This window comes from Corvus kubaryi, unplaced genomic scaffold (assembly GCF_017639235.1).
Source record: "Corvus kubaryi isolate FWS band 111438036 unplaced genomic scaffold, C.kubaryi_AGA036_p1.0 37266, whole genome shotgun sequence".
In the NCBI taxonomy this organism is placed as follows: Eukaryota; Metazoa; Chordata; class Aves; order Passeriformes; family Corvidae; genus Corvus; species Corvus kubaryi.
The window spans coordinates 354,052-375,806 of NW_024581081.1; the positions used below are offsets into that span (position 1 = coordinate 354,052).

The 21,755-nt window shown below is 35.4% G+C and overlaps 1 protein-coding gene across 1 annotated transcript in view; it reads left to right on the plus strand.

The window, feature by feature from the left end:
- The window catches only part of TTC27 (tetratricopeptide repeat domain 27), a 113,451-nt gene that overhangs the window by 15,908 nt on the left and 75,788 nt on the right, over positions 1–21,755 (plus strand). The window contains exons 4-9 of the mRNA XM_042024997.1: positions 445–585; positions 3,274–3,376; positions 5,659–5,823; positions 9,906–10,042; positions 14,376–14,488; positions 18,678–18,744. Coding sequence (XP_041880931.1) covers positions 445–585; positions 3,274–3,376; positions 5,659–5,823; positions 9,906–10,042; positions 14,376–14,488; positions 18,678–18,744 — 726 coding nt within the window. The remainder of the gene's footprint in view (positions 1–444; positions 586–3,273; positions 3,377–5,658; positions 5,824–9,905; positions 10,043–14,375; positions 14,489–18,677; positions 18,745–21,755) is intronic.

The window sequence follows — 21,755 nt, forward strand, 5'->3', positions numbered from 1 at the left end:
ATATCTAGTGTATTTCAGTGCTGCAGGATTAATTTAATTATAAAATTGTTTTGTTTCTGTAACTGCAAATTGAATGGCATGGATTTACCAGAAGCTTTTCTCCTTAGATCACGGGAAGGATTATATTACTGGAATGTGTTTGGGGATAGTTGACTGGATGACACATTCATTTCAGGTGGGAGGAAATCAGTGTCTTGCAGATCATGTTGATGTGGTGTATCAGGACAGCAAGAAACAGTGCAGAATTTACCATGATTTGCTAAAAGGTTGAGGCTCCAAGAGACTGAGGTTTTGGCTTTATTTTGGTGTTTTTTTTTTTTTTTTTTTTAATGTTTTGAGCAGACTTTTTCCTTAGATATTTTTCTTGTTCTATATTACATTATTTTTTAATAAACTTAAGTTTCCTGAAACTTGTCTTCTTTTTTTTTTTTTTCCTTTTTTTAGTCAAAAATGCTGCATGCAACTATTCTGAAGATGCTGGTTCTAGATGGTGAATCAGTCTATACCTTGACTTCTCATCCTATTTTGCTGCTTTTAGCCAGGGTAATTCTTGTGAATTCAAGACACAAACTCACATCTCTCCAGGTAAGAAATATGTGACTAGTGACTGACTACCAGCTACTCCTTAATTGGTTCTCTCATTCTTTTCTTCATACCTCATTGAATGATTCTAACTTCCATTTCTTTTTCTATAGCTCTGAGGTTCTTCTCTCTAAGAAACAGTTAGGACAAAAGGATTGCAATTATTCACAAGTATCTTCTTCTTAAAGATAAGCTGTACTCACTGTCTTCCCCAAAAGAGAGGAAAAGTGTCTTCATTAGCTGGAAAATTAGAAAATTTAATACAACCAGCTTTTTAAAGATACGTACTTCGTGGTGTTTGTCAGGGGGTAGCTGGGAATGCTCTATAATGCAGCTTACATATCCTATATCCTTTTTAACAAGCTTTTGGGTACTGTTAACCATTACTGTATGAATTCTAAGTCTAAATCTCTGTTGTGTATGTGTGTTAAAAACAAGAAGACATGATGAAGTGCTTCTTAGAGGGTCTCTACCTCCCAGTTCAGCAGCAGCGTGGTTGGTAGCAGGGCTCTCTGGAAGTGGGGGACTTTTAACAGCAGCAACTTCTCTTTATTGAATTCCAGTTGAACAGAATTTGGCTAGAGATCAAAATGCCACATGGCCTCTCTTTATGCTTGGCTGACAACATCCATTCCCAGCTGGGTCTTTGTATGAGTGATGAATTAAACTGTGTGGGAGATGTTGGCTGTGCTGCATTTCTGGAAGCCAAGTTCTTCCATCGTTTTCCCTGTTATTCACAGATGAGTGCTGTTGAATTTCAGCAACTGGGTCAGTCAGGGAAACAGAAAATGTACCTGGTGTAGAGAATTCCCCTGCTACCTCCCCTGAGAATGTCATAATGGGGGGCTTTATTCTACGCAATTGAGGTTCAATTATTTGTGGCTACATAAAGTTTGAATAGTAGTTCAAAGGTAACAACTGATAGGAACTACTTTCATCAACAGGTTGGTGTAGCAATTAAAGCTTGCCATTCTTTTTGCTTTCAGGTTGATTCAAAGGTGGCCTCTTAATACTTTGGCTGCTTTAATAGTAGTGCATATAAATTTAAAACAAGGTAAAGTACTTCAAAATATATTATCTAAAGCATTAATAAAGCCCGGTATGCTATTTTACATGGAAGAGTAAATGCTTAAAAATCATCCGCAAGTTTTCAACTTGGCTCCCAAAACACTGCTGATAGAATATTGTACACAGCTCAGGTGGCTTATCTGAAACTTTAAAAATACATTCTCACTGATTCTAGCATTTCTGAGTGGTAAGCATAAGGCCTCAGGAAATTGTATAATTAAACTGGATACTCAGTTGTGTGGGAAAATTAATACTTCGTGGTATAAAGCTAAAGTCAAGTAACTTGAAACTTCTTATTTAAATTGCCTTTAGGTTTCTAAATAAATGATAAAATGATGGGATCTGACCTCTTTCACAAAGCCTGTGTGCCTTACTCTGTCCAGCTTGATATCAAAAGTCATCTTTCATTGCTCTTAGAAATTGATGCTATTATTCTTTTTGATGGTTCCTTTCTAGGGACGTTAGAGTCAGCTCCATGTAATTGTTTTAGATGTTTGTGCTTGAATACTGCACAGCCCTTAGGTCAGTCTGATGGAAGGATACCTGCATAAAAAGTTCAGAAGATGGGTGCCTCTAAAGCACTCAAACATCTTTCATAGAAAGTGATTGGTGTGCTAGCAGCACCAGAATAAATAGCAATCGTTAGAGCCTCTGTAGAGGTGTGCTCTACATTCACGGTTTATTATCTTAAGTATAATTTTGAGACTAGAGTATTAAAATTAACTTTTTCACATATTTTCACCTGTTGCAGTTAGAGAGAGGGCTAAGAGACTGGGAAACTTACTCTGTGTGTACATGGCTTTCTAAAATCAGGTATTTCCTGGGCTGTGGTTCAGCTCTACCTGCTGTAGAGTGAATGTTTAGTTCAGTAACATCTTTGCCCTTCTGACGTTCAACATACAGACATTAGGACTTTCAACTGTGATTGTAATGTGTTCTCAAGAGCAATTCTGCTCCTATTCTGCCTCTCTCAGGCTCCTATATACTGCCACCTGAAGAAATAAAAAAGGTCAAACAGAACAGGGAAAAATGAATAGAAGGGTGACGATGGATGGTCAGAAATACTGAATGGCTTCCATACAAATGGTAACTAAATAGTTTAGGACTCTTCAGGCCAGAAAGTTTGCTGAAGAATGAGATCATGGCTTTCTATTAAAATAATCTATGTGACACAAAAGAAGATAAGTAGGAAACAGCTGGACTTTGGGTTTTGGTTTTATTTTGGTCCTTTTCTGTTACAAGAGTTAGGAGCTATGAAATCAAAGTAGCAAGTGGCTGCTCCAAAGTAAGTGCATGCAAGTATTGTTTTTTTCTGCTGTTCACAGCATTTCTTACCAGATGGTGGTACTAAAGATTTGCAGGGTTCAAAGAGCAGTTAGCGAAATTAACAGGGAGAAAATCCATCAAACTCTTGGAGCACTGTAGAGCTGCCTGGATATGTTCGTCTTTATGCTAGGTTATGGTTGTTTTTTTAATAAAACAGCTATTTTGGACAGGCTTGTACTTTTTAGACTCTAGAATTGAAAATTCTAGACTACAAAATCTGTATTTTAAAGCCACTTTCCTTTTTTTCTTAATGCTCTGTACTTGTTACGAACTTGAAGCATCTATCTTTTCTTTTAGACGTTACCTTGGTGGACTCTAAGATGTGTAAATATTCACCAGCAGTTGTTGGAGGAGAAATCACCTGAGCTATTTACTCTGGCCCAGACCTGTATAAAACAAGGTATATTTCTAATTACTTGTTTTATTGGCTTGCAGCATCACTTTTAAGATAGCACAGGGGAGAGGCATTTGTAGTCATAACTGCTATAATGCTTATCAGACACTCAAATAACTGCAAAGACTAGAGAGGGAACAGAATTTCACTTAAGCTGGCATGGACTTGTAAGGCACATGCTATTTTTCAGCCTCTAAGATGAAAATGTGAGCGTGGACAAAGTTTTTTTTGACAGTGACTTGTTTTGAGATTCTTGGATATGGTTCTCAGAAATAGATGATGTAAAGTACACCTGAATCTGTAGTGAGTTTTTTTCTGGCAGTTTTTGCTGCCTGGTGCCTCTTAACAGTTTGTTTATTTTCTCATTGAGGCCATCTGGTATTTCAAACAAGTACCTTCATATTCCATAAAATAAATACTTTTAAACCTTTTAAATTGTCTTTGAGTAGGGCTTGAGTAACCCACTTGTCTACATCAAGTTCTCAAGAAAACTTTGTGTTAGTTACTAGAGAAGAAGACCTTCAAATTCAGGAAAAATTGCATTTTTCTCAAGTGTTAGGTCAGTATCATCACTTGAATAGAAGACAGCTGCAGTGATTCCCTGCTGTTCTGTGGCAGCCATTATGCAAAACCAATGGGACTCAGTGCAGTTTCCCATCCATTTGGCTGTGTACCAAGCATGGTATGGGGTGCCAGAAGGATGTCATAAGTTTGGGACATCAGTGCTTCTGGACCGCTATGTCAGTACTAGTAATGATGTGAAGCTTTTCCCCAAAGGTCCTTGAAGTCTCAAAGTGCCTAAGCTTATCAAGCACTGTGAGTAAATGATACTTAGGTAGTGGTAACACTGCATCTCAATGTGTCACTTGAGTTCATCATGTGGCTTTAGCACAAGTAATCTTGTATTCAGCTCATTGAAACTTGTTAGCTATGGAAAATCAAGTTGTAATGCACAATTGAAGACTATAACCTGATTTATTTTTTCCTTTCAAACTGTATCAGTGTCACTCAGATCAAAAGTTGCATTTTTGTGTGTTTTCCAAGTGTAACTGCATGTCCAGTATTTTGTAGGCTTGAATATTTTTAAGTTACTAGTTTGTAGTTTTCCTTAAAAAATCTCTAAATCTCATCTTTGAAAAAGTTGTTGCTAGGCAAGATTTATCTAATCAAATTTTGATTTAGTGAAGTAAAAAATTTGTGTAAAAACTATGTTCAGACTTAGCAGCTTTCTGTATTAAGTGAAAGGTTTTGAGGATTAACAAGCACTGACAAAAAAAAAAGCCTAGGAGTTTTAAACAGTAAAGTCTATTCGTGCTAGAGCTGACAGCCAGTCTCTAAATTCGAGTCAGAGAAAGTGTTTAAAAAATCCTTGATGATACCACTTTTTCATATAGTAAGACTTTTTAACACCATTAATAAAGCTTATTTGAGAAATTAAGCATCCATTAAGGAACACAGCGTCAGTGCTATTAACTGGGTAACCAGTCCTTTTTAAGTACTGTGATGCTGTGAGCTTTTTTGGAATTCTTATTATCTAAATATTTTTGCAAAATGCAGAAATAAAGCGTGAAGCAAAAAACCCACTTCCATTTAAGAATGATCGGCATGAACCATTTTCAATGTAATAGTCTGTATTTGCAGGAATGTTCTCTGTAACTTACCGTACTTTGATAGAACTTAAATACATAAGAAATAAAAATGCTTTTATGCTTGATGAAAAAATGTCAAGTCTTCTTTCCTGAAGGCTTCAGATCTGTTCACAAAAGTATTTTCTCCTGTTCAGATGGAGAACGTGATCTTTATCATTCAGCAAATCAGTAATTATTTAAAAAAACACACAAAAACTCAACACGCAAACAAAAAGCAACCAAACAGAAAATGTCGTAAGAATCCTAAAGCACCATTCAATACTCGATCTGCTGTTGAAACTTCCATTTGAAGCTTACTATTTAAGGGGTGGGCATTAGCTCAATATTTTGTTCTTATGTTCCTTAGAAGGTCCAATACAGTCATAGTTATTTCTTCTCTGCAGAAGTGATATTTCCCAGTTCAGCTTTGCTGTAAAATGTAAGCAAAGACTGACCTTTTCTTTATTCTAGTAGCAATCCTTAGGTCTAAAACTTGCAAAATGCTTTAAATCACATACATCTTTTATATACTGTCAGTGAATTTTTAAATGTGTGAAGTGTAAAGAACAACAGACTTTCCCTCATGATATTTTAAATGTATTTTTAAAATACCATTCTCCTGGACTACAGTCTCATTTTTTTCTTTTTCTTAATTTGCAGTGACAGAAGCAGAAGCATTGTTCACAGGTGGTGAAAGCTGGCACTTAGCAGTTCAGTTCCATCTTGAGTCTGCCTATACATTTTTGTTTTACTATGAATATAAAAAAGCTAAACACTGTTTCAATATGGCTAAAGACATAACAAAACTGCAGATTAACCTTACAGGTAAGTTTTGCTTGTAAAGTCTACAAGGATGATTGGGTGGACGAAACTAACCTATGGCTTGTTGGGGGTGTTTTTGACATATCCAAGTAATAAAAAACTGTACTTTGCAAAAGCTTGGTGTTTAACAGGTAGGTCTTATTTGTCTTGCAGGAATTAGTATTGCTTGGAAGAGAAGTATGACATCAAGTTAAAAAATTATTCCTAGATGGGTATTTGAGAAGCTGGGGCATTATAATCCTTCTTTCTTGTGTTTCATGTCAAATTCTAGGTCTAGTTGCATCTGCTGGTGTCATGATGAATATTTTTTGTTTTGTTTTGTTTGTTTGGAGACACTTACAAAGGAGTTTGCATGATGATTTGATGCAGTCTTTCCCCTTTTGTGCCACTAGCCTAGATCTACTCTGTGGAAATAGCTTTAAGAAGTCACTCCTAGGACTGGTATTACCACAGGAAATAAGAAGGGAAGTCAAATTTCTGATGAACAGAAATCCCAGGGATTCAATCCCTATGGAGACTTTATAATTATCCTTTCAGAACCTGTTTGTTGGCATCAGGAAGATCAGATTGCTGCACTTACAACTATACATGGATAGGTATGGATCTATGGTCTAGCTGGTCCTGCTAGGTAATCAAAATGACATAAAATCACACCTTTTCTGTGTGAGAACTTATGATTGTACCCGAGTAGAAATGCAAAAAATCTTTATCTAGTTTTTTTTCTGTAGACTTATTAGTGGAAAGCGCTAAGGAACTGAAACTTACAGCTTCCTTACTTGTTAACATCACTGTATTTCACAAGGCTCATGTTCCTTCATACCTAGGTTGGAGCTGCAGCTAATCCTGTTCATACCATTAATCAGTTTAATAATTTATTAAAAAATGCCTAAGACATCAGCAGCAAAAAAAACCCCTAAAACACACAAAAACCCAAACAAAAACCCAAAGAAACACAAACTCTTAACAAATTATGTGGAACTCCATGCTCATTTATTCAAAGCTTACTTTGAAAGATCTGTAATGGAAATCTTGTGGCCTAATGCTTTTGTTTAACTATGATTGATTATATTCAATGGTATCTACTTAGAACATGGTAGTTTATATCTGAAGGAAATCTATACATTTCAATTGGTCCTACCCTTTTTTTCCTGTATGCAACACAATCTGTGCATGTGGTGTGTTCCAAGTGTGGCCTTTATAGCCAACTTGGTATTATAAAGTACTTCTCTTTAAAATTAGTCAAAATTGTTCTTGTTTTTTTAATAAAAACATCAATATCTATGATGGTACTCTAGCTATAAAAATGCAATTAACTGAGAACAAGTAAAATCAAAGAGACAGGTGGTTGGTTATGCACTGATAGTCTTCATGTTGGATTTTTTTTTTTTCCTTTAAAGGAGATCTTCAGATTTTGGATTGATAATTTCCTTAAATCTAATTTAGAAAAAACCCTTCTTGTTTGGAGGAGAAAAAAAAAAAGATTGGATGCAGTGGAATTATTTATATTTTTTATTGCCAAGAGGTTATGATAGTCCCAGAGAAAGATTGTGGTGATACAGCATCTCAGAAAAAAACCCCAATGTTTTGTTCCTAAATGTTCTGTGGTTTATCTCCATAAATCTATTAGCATAGCTATGTCTAACCTGAAGGCAAATGAACTGAACATGTGGGAATTGTTGGCATTCTAGACAAACTCATTTGACGTGCATGTTTGGGCTAAATGGGAGGAATGTTACATCATCAAAAAAGACTTCAGTTTAATGTAAAAATTCAATCTCTAGCAAAGACATTTTTAAGGCTTTTGGGAGGAATTTCCTTTTTAGGAAAGGATTTTGAGAGGTTTATGTGCATTAATGTTTGTAATCCTTACTAGCTGAGTATTGTATTACAGCATGGAAATAGATATTGTTCTTAAAACAGATTTTAGGACCAATGTTTTCCAAAGTTATTTCAGTAATGTGTGACAAAATTATACTTGGTTTGTGTACTTTTTTTAAGTTCCATTAATCCAAGTATGTATTGTGTTCATCTTTTATTAAAAAGCATCATTATGTCCCTCACAATGAGTCATAACCATCAATAACTCTACAAAACAATTTCCAGTAAAAGAGAACACCATGATCCTTCTTGCATATAAATTTAGTGAATTGAAGGGTAGTAATCCAAAATAAATTTAAGATCAACAGATCTAGAGGATTAATAATGCTGAACTCTGAGATCTGTTTATTCTTTTCATGCCCAGTAACGTATCTCCGGGAACTTTTGATATGAAACAGAAAGTTTTTGTGTAGATTCCTTTTACTTTGTGAGGATATACCATGGAACCACAGAATGTTAAGGGTTGAAAGGGACAACCTTAAAGATCAAGGACAGTGACACTTCCCAGTACAGCAGGTTTCTCAAGGCCTTATCCAGCCTGGCCTTGAACACTGCCATACATGGTGATATAAACCAACCAAATTTTTTCTCAGCTTTAACACATGTGATACATATTTTTCAAGTAAAAATAGTGTTTTGTCCCTGTAATAGTAAGGAATTCTTAGGTTTAAAAATGGGATGGGAGGTGTGTGCATATGAGAGCATAAACAAATCACAATTTCTGAGTGGTAGTAAGCAATTTTTTGGAATCCAGAATAAGTTTGCAGTGTTTCCTTCAGCTGTTTAGGCAGTAAGACATAACAGGAAGTGAATTACAGCATAGTGATTTTCAGGCAATATTAAAATAGAGAATTGAAGGCTACTATGTAAAATTAGTATGAATCTTTAGCCAGTATTTCTCTCTGTGTCTCTTCTCTGCAGTGTGCTGTGTGATTTTTAAAGTGATATTTTTAGAACCTTTTTCATTTCTTCATAAACTCTTAATACAGGGCTTTTCCACTAAAAGGGGTAATTGGCAGAAAAGGAGAAATCAGTTTAATTTCTGGCTTCCCTACTCATCTCTTTCCACTTTCAGGAGGAAAAATGGGTGACTGCTATTTCAGTGCCTCTGCCGGATGATCCTTACGGACAGTGGCCTCATCTTCAGGCCTTTGTCACATGAGCACTCAATCATCTTTACTTCAAAGATTTTATATACTGAAAGTTTTTCAAAATTATCATGAAAATAAGACCTTTACGTGATCTTAATTAGTTCTGCAAAAGCAGCAGTGGATTATCTCTCTTCCATTTCACACTGTCTGAGCATTGTATCACAGTAATAATGAACAAGCAAACCTCCAGATTTTATAGAGTAATCTTTAGCTCCATAATCTTTAGCTCGTCTGGTTAGGATTCTGTTATTTAAAGTTACTGTCCTGAAATTAAGTTTTTATTTCTCTGATTGCATTTTGCAAACAAGTTGCTAACAGAGGAAGAACAGACACGTTTTTCCTTACAATTTGGTATAAATGTCAGTTACCCCTTTAAAAACTAATCGAAATTGCCAGTGGGTACAATAAAGAACTGAAGAAACAACACTGAGAGGAATTTCATGTTGGGCATTCTGAATATTGGTTAATTCATTTTACAGCCTTCACTGGTTTGCGGTGTCACTCACTCCCAATATAACTTTTACAGTATCTTACATGCTGTATTCTGGTAACATCATGTCCGTGATCCTTCTTTAAAGACCTAACTCCTCAAATGAAGATTTGAAATATTTAAAATGATGGCCTGTAAGATATTATGGGGTTTTCATTTGCCTAAATGTCTCCGTGTAGTCACTAACTTCTAGCAGGCGAATTGAACAATTGTTTCTGGTTTATTGCTTGGGAATAAGCAGGGAACTGATGAAACTTGATGACTATGAGTTTTCAGTATGCTGGGTTATGGGGAATTTAACTAAAATCAGCTTTGCAAGACCTATATAGCTGTGTTTGTGTGTTTGTAACGTGTATTACTTTGTATGTCTCAGCTGGCAGTGAGAACACATGTAGTTCACTGCAAAGAGATCAAGCAGAGTTAAACCACTGCTAAATTTCATAGGTTAATTCTCAATGTATTTCTTCATTTTGTCTGTTTGTTTGTTTTTTTTTTTTAGCAACTCTCTAGTATGTGATTTGATTACTGGTTTTTAGTGTTCATTAATATAAACATATTTTCTGTAGGTGCTTTGGGGAAGAGAACTCGATTTCAAGAAAAATACGTTGCACAGCTTATTTTGGATGTCCAAAGACCAGATGAATTCCTCCTTCCTCACAGTGAACTAAGTCCAGCTCCAACACCTCTAGAAAGCTTAACAATAGTATGTATCTTAGAAGAATTGCTTTAATTTTTTAAAATGAAAGTGTTCTGAAGCTTTTGTTGGGTGTCTGCTAGGGAAAAGTGTGTTGTGCCTAGAGAAACTTAGCTGAGGTTTTTGAAAGTTTTTGGAAGAGCTGTGGGGCAGTAATTTGCCTAATATTAAAGGGCATGGGGTAAAACAACATATGAATGTCTGCAAGACAGATGTGGCTACTCAACTAAGAACATGTTTGCAAATATGATCTTCTACAGTTCATGCATTCATTTTTAGTGACTAAGAATGATGGAGCTAGGAAAACAGGTGAGAGGCAGATTTTCAAAATAGCCTGCAAGGCATCACAGGATTGCACAAGGATTGCACAGATTCCTACAGACTGACAGACGTATTCAGTTACAGTGCAAAGATAGGAAATTACTCTACTTATTCCTATGGCATGAATGATATGAGTTGGTCCTACTGATCTTAAGGGTGTGCATGATGACTTCAATTATAAATTGCTGGAGAATCACTGAATTGACTTGGAATGATATTTTTCCTTCCTAAGGAGATATAAAGTTATTTGAACTTGCTAAAGAAGCCAGAGATAAATTGAGGCATGAAGTATAAACTTTCGACCATAAAGTAGGAAAGCCTTTATTAAAAAATGTTGTGCCTTGATAGACTTCCTGGTCAAGCAGGGATCTTAAGCAAAAAAATTGTCACTACTTCTCTATTTCTAAATTGAATGCATAAATATCTTTAATAAAAAAAAATCTAGACTAATCTAGATTTTTTTTGTCTGCCTGTTAGCATGTCCTTGGTGTTGCATTTGATTTGATGGAATGAGATGGACTACACGTGTCACGACTTAGGCTTGTGATAGCACTACATACACCAACCCTTATAGGATAGTGAGAGCTCAGGGAGGCTGCCTGGTGAATGTCACAGTTAGTTATAGTCTTCAGTTACAACTTATTTAGAACTAAATAATGGCATGCACTGTTCTCAGAGTTCCTAACTGGGATATTGTATGAGTGTTTTTTCCCAGTTATTCACAACTTTCTGAAGCATTTGCCTTTCTAGTCTATTTCTGATAAGGACTTTAGTTTGGAATAAAATTATTTCATCATTTCAATAAAAATGGCTACACTGGCTTAGGCTGTAGGTATAACTCAGAATTAAATATTTTATCCTTGCTAATCAAATACTACTCATATGTGCTTTCAGTGAACAGACACAGAGCTTCTCATGTAAGTTTAGCAGAGAATTTAGAAAGAAATAAGGGTAATTAAAACCTTTAAAAATCAGGCAGTCAGGCTTGATGTGATCCATACTGTCCTACTAAAATTTTACTGAGTGTAGCTTGAAAATAGTGCTAGAGAAAGTAAACATATCTATGCTTTTGGAAAAGTAGAAAGGTGATGCTAGAAACAAGAGGTTTTGGATACAGGGAAGGAGTTGTGTTTTGTGCAAATCTGAGTGCCTGTGTCATGTAATTCTGTAGTAAGTTACTCAGGCTCCTCATTAAAGAAAGTGAGGCTTTCTGTCCCCACAGTCTACTTCTCAAAAAAAAAAAAAAATTTAAAAAATCAGTACTCTTTATTTCTGCATCTTCTCTGTGTCAAATTTTAGAAAATCTTGTAGTAAAACCATGTGCTGCTTTGAGGAAAACCGGAGGTATTTCAAGTTCAGACATTTTATTAATTTGTGTGAGTGTTCTGCTACAGGTATTAGACCAGGTTTGACTAAGTATATTCTTCAATTTGTGTGTGCATTGGATTACAAGTTAAAGGGTTTTGGTTTTTTTCTCTTTTCCAAGCATGTTTTTATTGATAATGTGGTATCAAAATACAACTTAGTAATGTAGTTTGTCAGTGCAATGTAATTAACTTTAGCAGTGAATCCTAGTGATTCTTTTGCCAGGTCTGGTTTCAAATTTGTTGGCTTTGAGTGTATCTTGAAGTTATTTTAGCTAAAATTGGAGTTAATGCTATTTTTCTTCTGCCAAAAACTACCAATGACATCCCTGCATCCCTGTCTAAGTTTAGGGAGGATAATTGTTGTATCTTGTATACTTTTAAAAGACTATCCATGCCAAATACATAGAAGTTAAGTCTTCAAGAGGTGCTGAGAATCTCCACAGAATTAATATATGCATATGGAAAGCTAAATTGTAATAGGGAATTTCTCTTCCAGTTCTCTCCTGAGTTGTTATTTTACATTTGCCATTTGCAGATAAAGGAAAATGCTCCATTTGTCTCAAGATAGGATTTATCCTGGATGAGCAGAAAGTTTCCTAAGAAAATTATAAATTCTGACAGTTTGGATAAAGGCCAAGTTGAGACTGCTCCCGCCTAATGTTCATCTCCTGTTTTGGGGTGCTTACTTCTATGATATTAGAGTTTTCCCCTTAGTCTTGTTCAGTAGGAAGACTGAACAAGTTATTTTGCAATTAAGCAGAGAGTAATTTAATTCAATTAAAATAGAATCAAAATAATAATGTGTCTGACAGTTGGATTAGTAGCTGTGCTGCTTTCTGGTCAAGGGCTTCATCTTTCCCTCTGGTGCTGAGCGATTATGTTATCTCAGGTGGTGCTAGAGGCAAAACTATTCACATTTCAAAATAAGTATTTAAGGCTGTAAATTCAAAACGTTGCTCCCAGGTCAGTTTCTATGAAAGGAAAGCCTCAGGCTTGAGGTCATGCATAAAGACCCTTGATATGAAGTGATATGTTTAAATAGTTTGATTAGTTTTTAAAAATTCAGAGCTGTTTTTATATTTTGGGGGAATGTGGAAGTTCTTTTTATATCTAGGAATGGAAGTCATGCTTTAAAGCTCTGGCGTATGGTTGCAGTACAGTTCAGTTGATCAATATTCACAGTGAAGCTAAAGTAATTAGTACTATTTATACAAGTTAGATTTTAAAAATTATGTAGGCCTGAAGGTGGAAATTTTAACTAATTGCCATATTAATTAATTTGTAATTTATGTTACACATAATGAAGTATCATTATACTAGTTCTAAAATAATTTTCCACTGAAGTGGTAGATAATCTTTGCATGGTCTAATGTAGGAAGAGAAGAAAATTATGGTATTGAGTTTGACTTTAAAACTGCGAATATATTCTTTATCCACTTCAAATAAAAAAAGCTTGTTTTCTTCACATTCTCTGTCAAATCAGTTTCCTTTCATTTATGTAGTGATAAAATACTGGTGATGAATGCAGATAACCCACTTCAAAGCATTCCTGTTTGCTCTTTGTTCTTCTGTGGACCTTCATTTTGACCTTGCCAACGGAAGATATGAATGAGAAACAGCTACTACTGGGACATTGAAGGGAAATTAATAGGAAATTTGAAAAACTGTTAATATAAATCCATTATCTGTTTTTAATAGATTGTAAATACTACTACTGGTAACTAAGAACCAGTAGTATGATAATTGGTTTCAGGACCAGTTGTTTTGGTTTGGGTTTGTTTTTCAAGGGAAGAAGTAGTATTACAGCTTTGCTTACAGCCAAGGAAATCTTTTGTTGTTTTCAAACAAACAAAAATTCTATGCACATAGTAATTTACATGTCTCAGCCATAGATTATATTATTTTCATCTTCAAGTTAAATGGTGGACAGTGAGCTCTTTAAATAAAAAAAATTTAAAAAAATTTTTTTTAAAAATGGACTGTTTAAATAAAAAGCATGTTCCAGAGCAAATTTTATGGAAAATCACAAGTAGTTGTCTGGGAACAAACGTTTTCAGAATGTGCTGGCTCAGTGAAGTCTTTCCAGTCTGCGTTTTTTTTGGGTTTTTTTTCAATTTACCAAGCTCCTTTTACCAAAAAAAAAAAAAAGTCCCTGTAAGGAATTTACCTTTACTGCCAGAAGTCATACTTTACATGGTTGGGTTTTGCTGCTACTTAAACAGAAATCCATAAATTCCCAGAGGTCTAAGGTGCCTAGCCTGAGCACTGCATTAGTGACCATAACACTAATCTGTTTCCGTTGTCTGTATGTGTGTAAGAGAGGATGAAATGGTTCATAATTCTATGAGCAACAATTTGAAAAGGGAAGCTGCCTTCAGCCCTTATTTAAATAGGAAGTTGATATTAGGTAGCCTTAAAGTTGCTCTGAATGCTGTTCCTCATGCACAAGAAACTGTATTTGTAGCAAAAGTGTTTTGGGTGATAATTCCTTGTACTGTCTTCTTTAGTTAGTTATTCTGTCATAACGGTAAATTGCTTTCCATGGTGAGTTTCTGTAATGGTAGTATTATCCTTTTCTGAAGAACTCTATATTTTTTCCTATTTTGAAGGCATAATTCTATCTACTTTAAAATATTCTTTTTCTCTTCCCACAGAATTATGATTTAAATGATGACACAGTGCTTAATGAGATAACATTAGCAGATGCTGATCAGTACCAGGTACCTGATTTGTGCGCAGAAGAGCTTGCTGTAATCCTTGGAATATGGTGAGTTAGCTTATGGTTACTTTAAAAAAACCCCAAACAAGCAACTGTATGAATCACTGTGACAATGAAATAATGAAATGGTGAGTTGATGGGACTTTTTTCCTTCTTTATTATATAGTCTGGCTAAAAGGCTAAAAGATTTGCATTATACACAGATAGCATTTCAATTATTTCAGAGTGAACATTAGTGTCCAGTTCAAAATTTCAGCAATATTTCTTTAATAGCTGTGTTGTTGTTTTATCTTTAAAAAGCTTTATACTCCTTGTGCTTCAGGTTAATTACATTTCAAGTGTCAGCTGGCATAAGCTATCATGCAGTGATAGCACTTTGGTAAATTTTGGAAGCATACTTCAGAATCTGCAATTGCCAGCTGTCTGTGGGGATCAACCATCAGGCAATACACTGCTCTGCTATTCAGTGACATGGGAATACTTGTCCATTGGTAGCTAAAGCTGTAGTATGAAGTCCTTGTGGTTTTGCACCTCATTTTTTTTCCCCCCAGCTTTTAGAAATTATTTGCTACATGGGTTTTGGAAATAGCGTAGAAGAACAAAAATCAGCTTGAAATCTAAGGATCAGAAGGTATGGCATGTGGAAGTATAGTATAGTCCGTTGGTGAGTTTGATGCAGTGTTCATCATCACTCACTCCCAAAGTGCTTTTCTGGTCTGTGAGTTGCAAAATGATGGAATCTATTTGATCCAGTTTGAGGACCATATAGCGAACAATGGGTTGACATAAATTCTTAGCTCACTCACTTTTAGTCTTTCACACACTGCCTCAAGCAAAGCAAAGCTTTTCCCTTCCTGAGGACCATTTTCATGAGGACTTCATTTCTTAACACAGCGTCGTCTTAGGTTCAGATTATATAATCCTTCCTGTTCCCTCCATTCTGAAGGAAATTTTAAATTGCCTATTGCTCTTTTTTCTTTTCTTTTTTTTTTTTTTAAGGGTGCAGTTTGAGTTCTACATTGGCTGGCTGCACAGTAGGTTTCTTGATCACAGTGTTTGACTTTGAAACCACCACTGTCATGTTCTGAACAGTGGCTAGGAACCATATTGGCTGCCAGTTGTGTGTATATATGAGTTTGGCAGGATTCAAGGCAAGACAAAACTAAAGACAACTGACTAAACAAAATTCAGTGTTGCTTCCCTATAGGAATGGCAAATGCCATTCAGTGGGTGGGATAACATTAATCATCTGAAGCTGTCTTGGTCAGCGACAGAGACAAGATTTGATATCCAGCCACTGCAGAAAGGATGATGTAGTAGGGTGCCAGCTTTGAGAATTATTCTTCTTGTAACCGAGTAGAGTTTAGGCTTGGATTGTTGGCTGTACCCTTGGTGTCCATACCACCTATTGGTATGTCAGTTTGTGGGAAGCATAGACATGTTAAATTTATCATTGGCTTTTAAGCTAAACGTTCTTCTCAAGCCTTGGCTATAGCAGATTTTGTGGTTTTCTTTCATGCATGAGGACTGCAGTTCTGGAGGGTAAATGTTTCATTTCATAATTAATAAGTTAGCTGTAGAATTCCTGTAAGCTGTTTTATTTTTAATAGCTTTAGTGATGTTCTTTAACAATTTTCAGCTTTCAAAATCAGTTCTTGAAACAGAAGTAGGTAGTCATAATCCAAAAAGCGATACTTTGTTTTGCTGCTAATTGTACTGTTTCAAATATGGCTCACTGAGTCCCAAAGTATACAACTCGTTAGTTAAGCTGGATACTTTATCTATTAAGCTGTCAAGGTAGACCTGATTAATCAGATTTAAGAACTGATTGTAATCTATTGACAACTAACTTCTGCTGATTTACTAGACAATACTTTTTTCTGGCGCACAGTACATCTTACTCCAAGGTTCTGTTTTATCTGTCTAAAGAATGTCTGTTTCTCATTGTTTTCTTTCCCTCTTTTGTTTCAATAAACTTCTTAAGACAAGATTCAAGAGTGGACAGAAAATACATCACAAAACTGAATGATGTGATGATTAGTGACTTCTCTTCATATTGTTATGAAAAGATCCCTCATCATAGGTCTTACACAGTAGATCCTGAATTCCTCTCAGATTTCAGCTCGTGAAATTCTCTGGGATGAACCAGTTAATCTGTCCTTGAAACCAGAACAGATACAGGTCATAGAAATGAAATTTCCATAAAGTAGTCTGACAAGAACTAACACTGTCATTAGAAATGCTTAAAACCAGGGTATAACTCGATTCTAGATTCAGATTCAAATTATAGCTTTAAATTTGATTTGATTCAGTATGGAAAATAATTAAAACAATTTACTTGTTCTCCTGTCTTTCAAGACTTACATTTCTGTACTTATTTGTCTTCAAGCTTTGTAAATGGATGTGGCAGAAATGGATATCAGAGATCTATTTTAGCACTGTTTTGATCTGGAAGAGCTGCATCTATGTGCTTCAAAAAGCTGTGACAAAAATTGATCTAGAGTAAGAAGAGGATTAATCCTTTCTGCTTGAATCAATGTATTTTTAGGATGATGAAAAATAAGTTCCACTTTTGTCAAAATTTAACTGTGCCTTGGTTAACCTGTGCTTTTCAAAAGCCGTGGTCATGTCATTTAGCATTCTGGTTGCCTGACTGCTGTTGAGTTGATACAATACTAGAACTTTTCTTGCTGCCTTTTTTTCCTCTTTGTTTTTGGTTGTCTCCCTCCCCCCATTGCTATTGTTTACCTGAAGTCACATTTGTATTAGTGACCAGTGTTTAGTGACTTGCCTTGACTACATCAAGCCAGCTAGAAGTCTTTCTGCTAGCAGCTGACATTAGATATGGAAAAAAGTAACTGAAGCAGTGAAATCCTTTATTACTTTCCTGTTTGCATGAAAATGTTCACAAGGAAGGGAAGAAACAGTGACATATATATATATATATATATAAAGAATGTCTTTCCTAGCCATGTTGTCTAAACCTTTGAAAACACCAACAGCATAGCGGTTTGGGTTTTTTTTTTTAATGTGGGGAGGTGAGGGAAAATGTATTGAAGCAATAGTTAATAAACTTTTCTTTATGTCCTTATGGCCATACTCATATAGCTTGCTGAAATATCAGCATAAATGGTGTGAAGTGTGTATGGAACCTCCATCATGGGAACAGACTACATAACCATCTGTCTGAAGTTAGAGGTTTGTAGTGCAGGAAGAAGAGTTGGAAGACTCTCAAGTCTTCTTCTAGAAATTGTTGTGAGTAGTCTGTGTGCATTCAAGTAGAAGAAATCATGCGTGAATAACGAAGCAAAGTCTCGTCTCCAAAGTAAGTTACGTAATGTAGAGAGCGTAATTTCAGTCTGTAACCTATTACCACAGTAAGTATCTTTGCAATTTTAGCCTAGAATATGAAGCCTGCTGCAGAATTTAGTGTGATAAATTTGGGCTTATGTATACAGCCATTATATGGGTTTGGTGATGATCCATCATCTGTGGTGCAGTTTAGGATATATTTTCACTTGGTATCTTTGGTTTTAACAGGGAGCTTGAATTACAGCTTTTCTTGGGTTTTGTGCAATTTGGTGCTGTCTCTTTGTAGTATGTTTGAAAGTGTTGGGGAGCTGTTGTCTAAGGAGAACATGCATCCACACAGAGTTGTAAGCCATATTTCTTTATCATCTCTGTAAGCATATCCAACTCTGAATAAAATAATTTTAATTCTCACCTCTGCGTATTCTTCTGGTTTTCCCCCTGTGAATACTTCAAGGTCATGGTAATGCTGGTCAGTGAGAGATGGACTAATGTGATCATGTCTTGAGTGACTAGAAAGAGGGTGTTTGTCTGAGATTACCCTTCAGCACTTCTTGAGCATTAGTAGTTTTTTGCTTTGCAGAATCTGCATTCAATTAGTTATAGGATTTAAACTCGAAACAGATCTCTGTAAAAACAAACAATGGATTTAAAACTTTTTAGGATTTGTGAAATTGTTATTCCCATAAGCTTAAACCAAGTAAGACATTTCACTTGAGGATGGTATTGCAAAGGTTCTTATAAAATACTTGGTCCCCTAAACAGTTCTTTATTTCTGTGACTGTTTCTAGGTCTAGGTCATTTTCTGCACATATCATACTCCCATTTTTCATTTCCAGAAGATTTCTGCAAGTTTGAAAAATGTGTTCTGAATAATGTAATTCTAACGATGAAATCAGCATTGTTTTATTTTTTTTTCTCTTTACAGTATAGACTTCCAAAAGAACAATCCAATACACAAATTAACTGAAGAGGAACTTCTGGCTTTTACTTCAGTAAGTAACTTACCTGGCATTCTTAGTAAACATGTTTTCACGTAATATTTAAGTACCAAGCAGTAACCTGTCAGTCACACTAACCAGGAAATTTCACCACAAAACACACACAGAAATTTTTGCGTTTTAAAGCTTTATTCACTGTGTGAATTATAACGTAATATGCAACTGTATAATTCTACAGCAAACTCCTCTTGGGACACTAGTGGTAAAAGTGTTTCTCTTTAAACAATGTTCAAGAGGAGTTCTAAAGAAATTTCAGCTTTATACTCCGATTTATTCAGTCTGTATCAGATGTTCTGCTTTTACACGTTTCTTCCCAATTCGGTGGCTGATTTGCTGCAGAACAAATCTGTAACTTCAAATGAAGCTTTGAAAATTCTCAGTATTTTTTTATGTAATTTTTTTTTTTACTTAAGACTAAACACAATTTGCTTCTTCCTTGATCTTTTCTGCTTTTGTGGGGTTTTTAACATTAATTTAGGTGGGAGGGTGTAGGATGAAAGGCTTGTCATTATGTTCTCTTTCTTGCTTACTTTCCGCAATGTTAGGCTTAAGTTCGGGTTCAGTAAAGACAGCTTGCTCTCCTACCCAAGCCTTGCAGTCCGAGACTGTGTTGCTGTAGTAGTGTCATCTGAAAAAGTACATTGTCGGATCTCAGCAAAAACCCCTTTGATTTCACTTGAGCTAGAATCTTGAGCTGGACTAAGAACAGTAACCTAAGGTTAACTATGGTAATGTTTAGCTGAGGGTTTTTTGTAAAAGGAGGTTCTATCTGTAAAAAAGATAATCCTAATCTTACTAGACAAATGTGAAATGGGTTGGTTTAAAAGTAATGTTTGTTTAGGTCCCTCTGCTAATACAGTACGTGTAAGAGGGCATGCATGAGGGAACTGAGTGAATTGCTGTAAAATAGTTTGGGTTTTGTAGGTTTTCTCTTCGTTACTACAATGATTATAGTGATACAATTTCTCATTTTGTGAAGTATTTTGTTTTGAACTACAGTTTTGTTCTGGCCTTGGGCATTTTTTTTGTCTCCCAAAAGGTAGGAATAGAGAATAGAAAAAAGTTGAAATGTAGAAAAAATGAGGCTGTCCACTCTCCTTTCTTATTGTAGTCATTGAAGTATCCAGTAAGAATATTAAAGAATGATGACCATTAAAGGAGAACAAAAGATTACAGAAATAATAAATACATGCAAAGTAAGGAAATATACACATAGAAAAAGCCTGCAGCAGTGACACCAAACTGATGTACTGAGTACTATAAGCTTTTTTTAAAAATGCTGAAACTATGAGAGTACAATTTTTCCCACAAAAGTAACGTTAATACAAATGTATGAAGTTTCAAGATGTGCATGTAATTTCATTAAAACAAACCCTGCCATTTTGTTGTTAAAATAATGTTAAAGCAGTCTATAAAACTGTAGAAATAGGGTTTTCTGTGAAAACTCAGAATCTTCCTTCTCTTATTTCCAAACTCCCTGGACTATTTTTTATAGCCTTTGCTTCAGTCTCCTCACTACCCACTACTGTTCACATCATTCTTGAGTGGAAAAGCAGCCATTATATATCTGAATCTTGGAAGTTCTCCATATATTCTATCATTTTAATATTAAATGGAGTGATATTCTGATAATAGAACATCTTTAACAAAATTGACCCAACTCCTTTAGAGGTGTCCTTTCTAGAATAATGAAAGTAGGTGTGAGGTTTAACTTTTAACACGTGAGTTTTCCAGCATTTAAGTATTTTTAAAGTTTTACAGCAGGTTAGAAGAAGTCAAGGTAGCTTGTGCACTAGGGAAGAAAGATAATCAGCCTTCCTGTCATCCTTTATCTGACATTGCTTGACAGATAATATTACCTGTTACATCAGATGTAAGCGATCTGTTGGGTGGTTTCTTCATCATGATGGGAAAATTAAACTGCATTTTTCTGCCATCTAGTGGCTGATCCCTCAAAAAATCACAGGACAGCTGATTAACTTATTCTTTAATTATTTTACTGCATTGACTATGGGGAGCTTATGTTTTCATTCATTTATTTATTTATATTTTTATAGACTTATTAAGTCAGCTGTGGCTTGCTTCACACTTGTAAGATCAGCAGCCACTATCAGGTTAGATCTCCAGAGAAATAGCTGAGAGATCTGTGTAGGCTTCCCTATCACTTTGTGCTCAGAGTAGTAAAAAAGAAGGGTCTATGGCAATAGATGAACAGAAATGTAGATCTCACTGTAATCCAAAATTTATTGAACAGCAGTGACATAAAGAAGTAGCTGGTAGTCTAAACATTAGAGTAAATAATAATAATTTTTGGTATCAGAGTAGTGTTCTTTAAACTTTTGCTTAATGTTTCCAAGTTAATTGGATGTAGGGACATAGTTGAATCTTAGAATTATTTTGACCTATGCTCCCAAGACATAAACAAGAACAAGTATGAACTGTAATAACACCATCCCAGATCTTTCCTGGAAGCCAAAACCAGGAATCAAGATATTAGCTTACATGAGTTCTTTTCAATAAATGTACCTTTTGTGGTATTTGCATCTGACCTAAAATTGTGAATAGTCACTGCAGAATTTCATGATGAAATCTCTGAGCTCTTTTGTATCTTAGATCTGAGTCACTGAGGCAAATCCATCACTGCTCCCTGGCAGTAGGAATGTTCTGTGTCCATGTTAACACAGGCTTAGTTCCTACAGTGACTGCTAGGAACTAATTTAGTGAGTAAATTAAATGGCACCGTAGCTGTTATCACTTGTATTTAAGGTATTTACCAAGCTTTGGTGCTGCCAAAACAGTAGGCAAATGAGCACTATATCAATGCTGCTCTAGTAATTTCTTTAGCATCAAACTGCTCTGTGTGTGTGTGTGTGTGAGCAGGCATCTTCTCAGCCTACATGTGGATTCCTAAATCTGCAGGCTGGTTAGATGGTTGTCATGCATTCATCTGATATCTTCTGAAATTCTTGTTTCCTCAAAAAAGCACGGCATTTCAAGTTATCTTA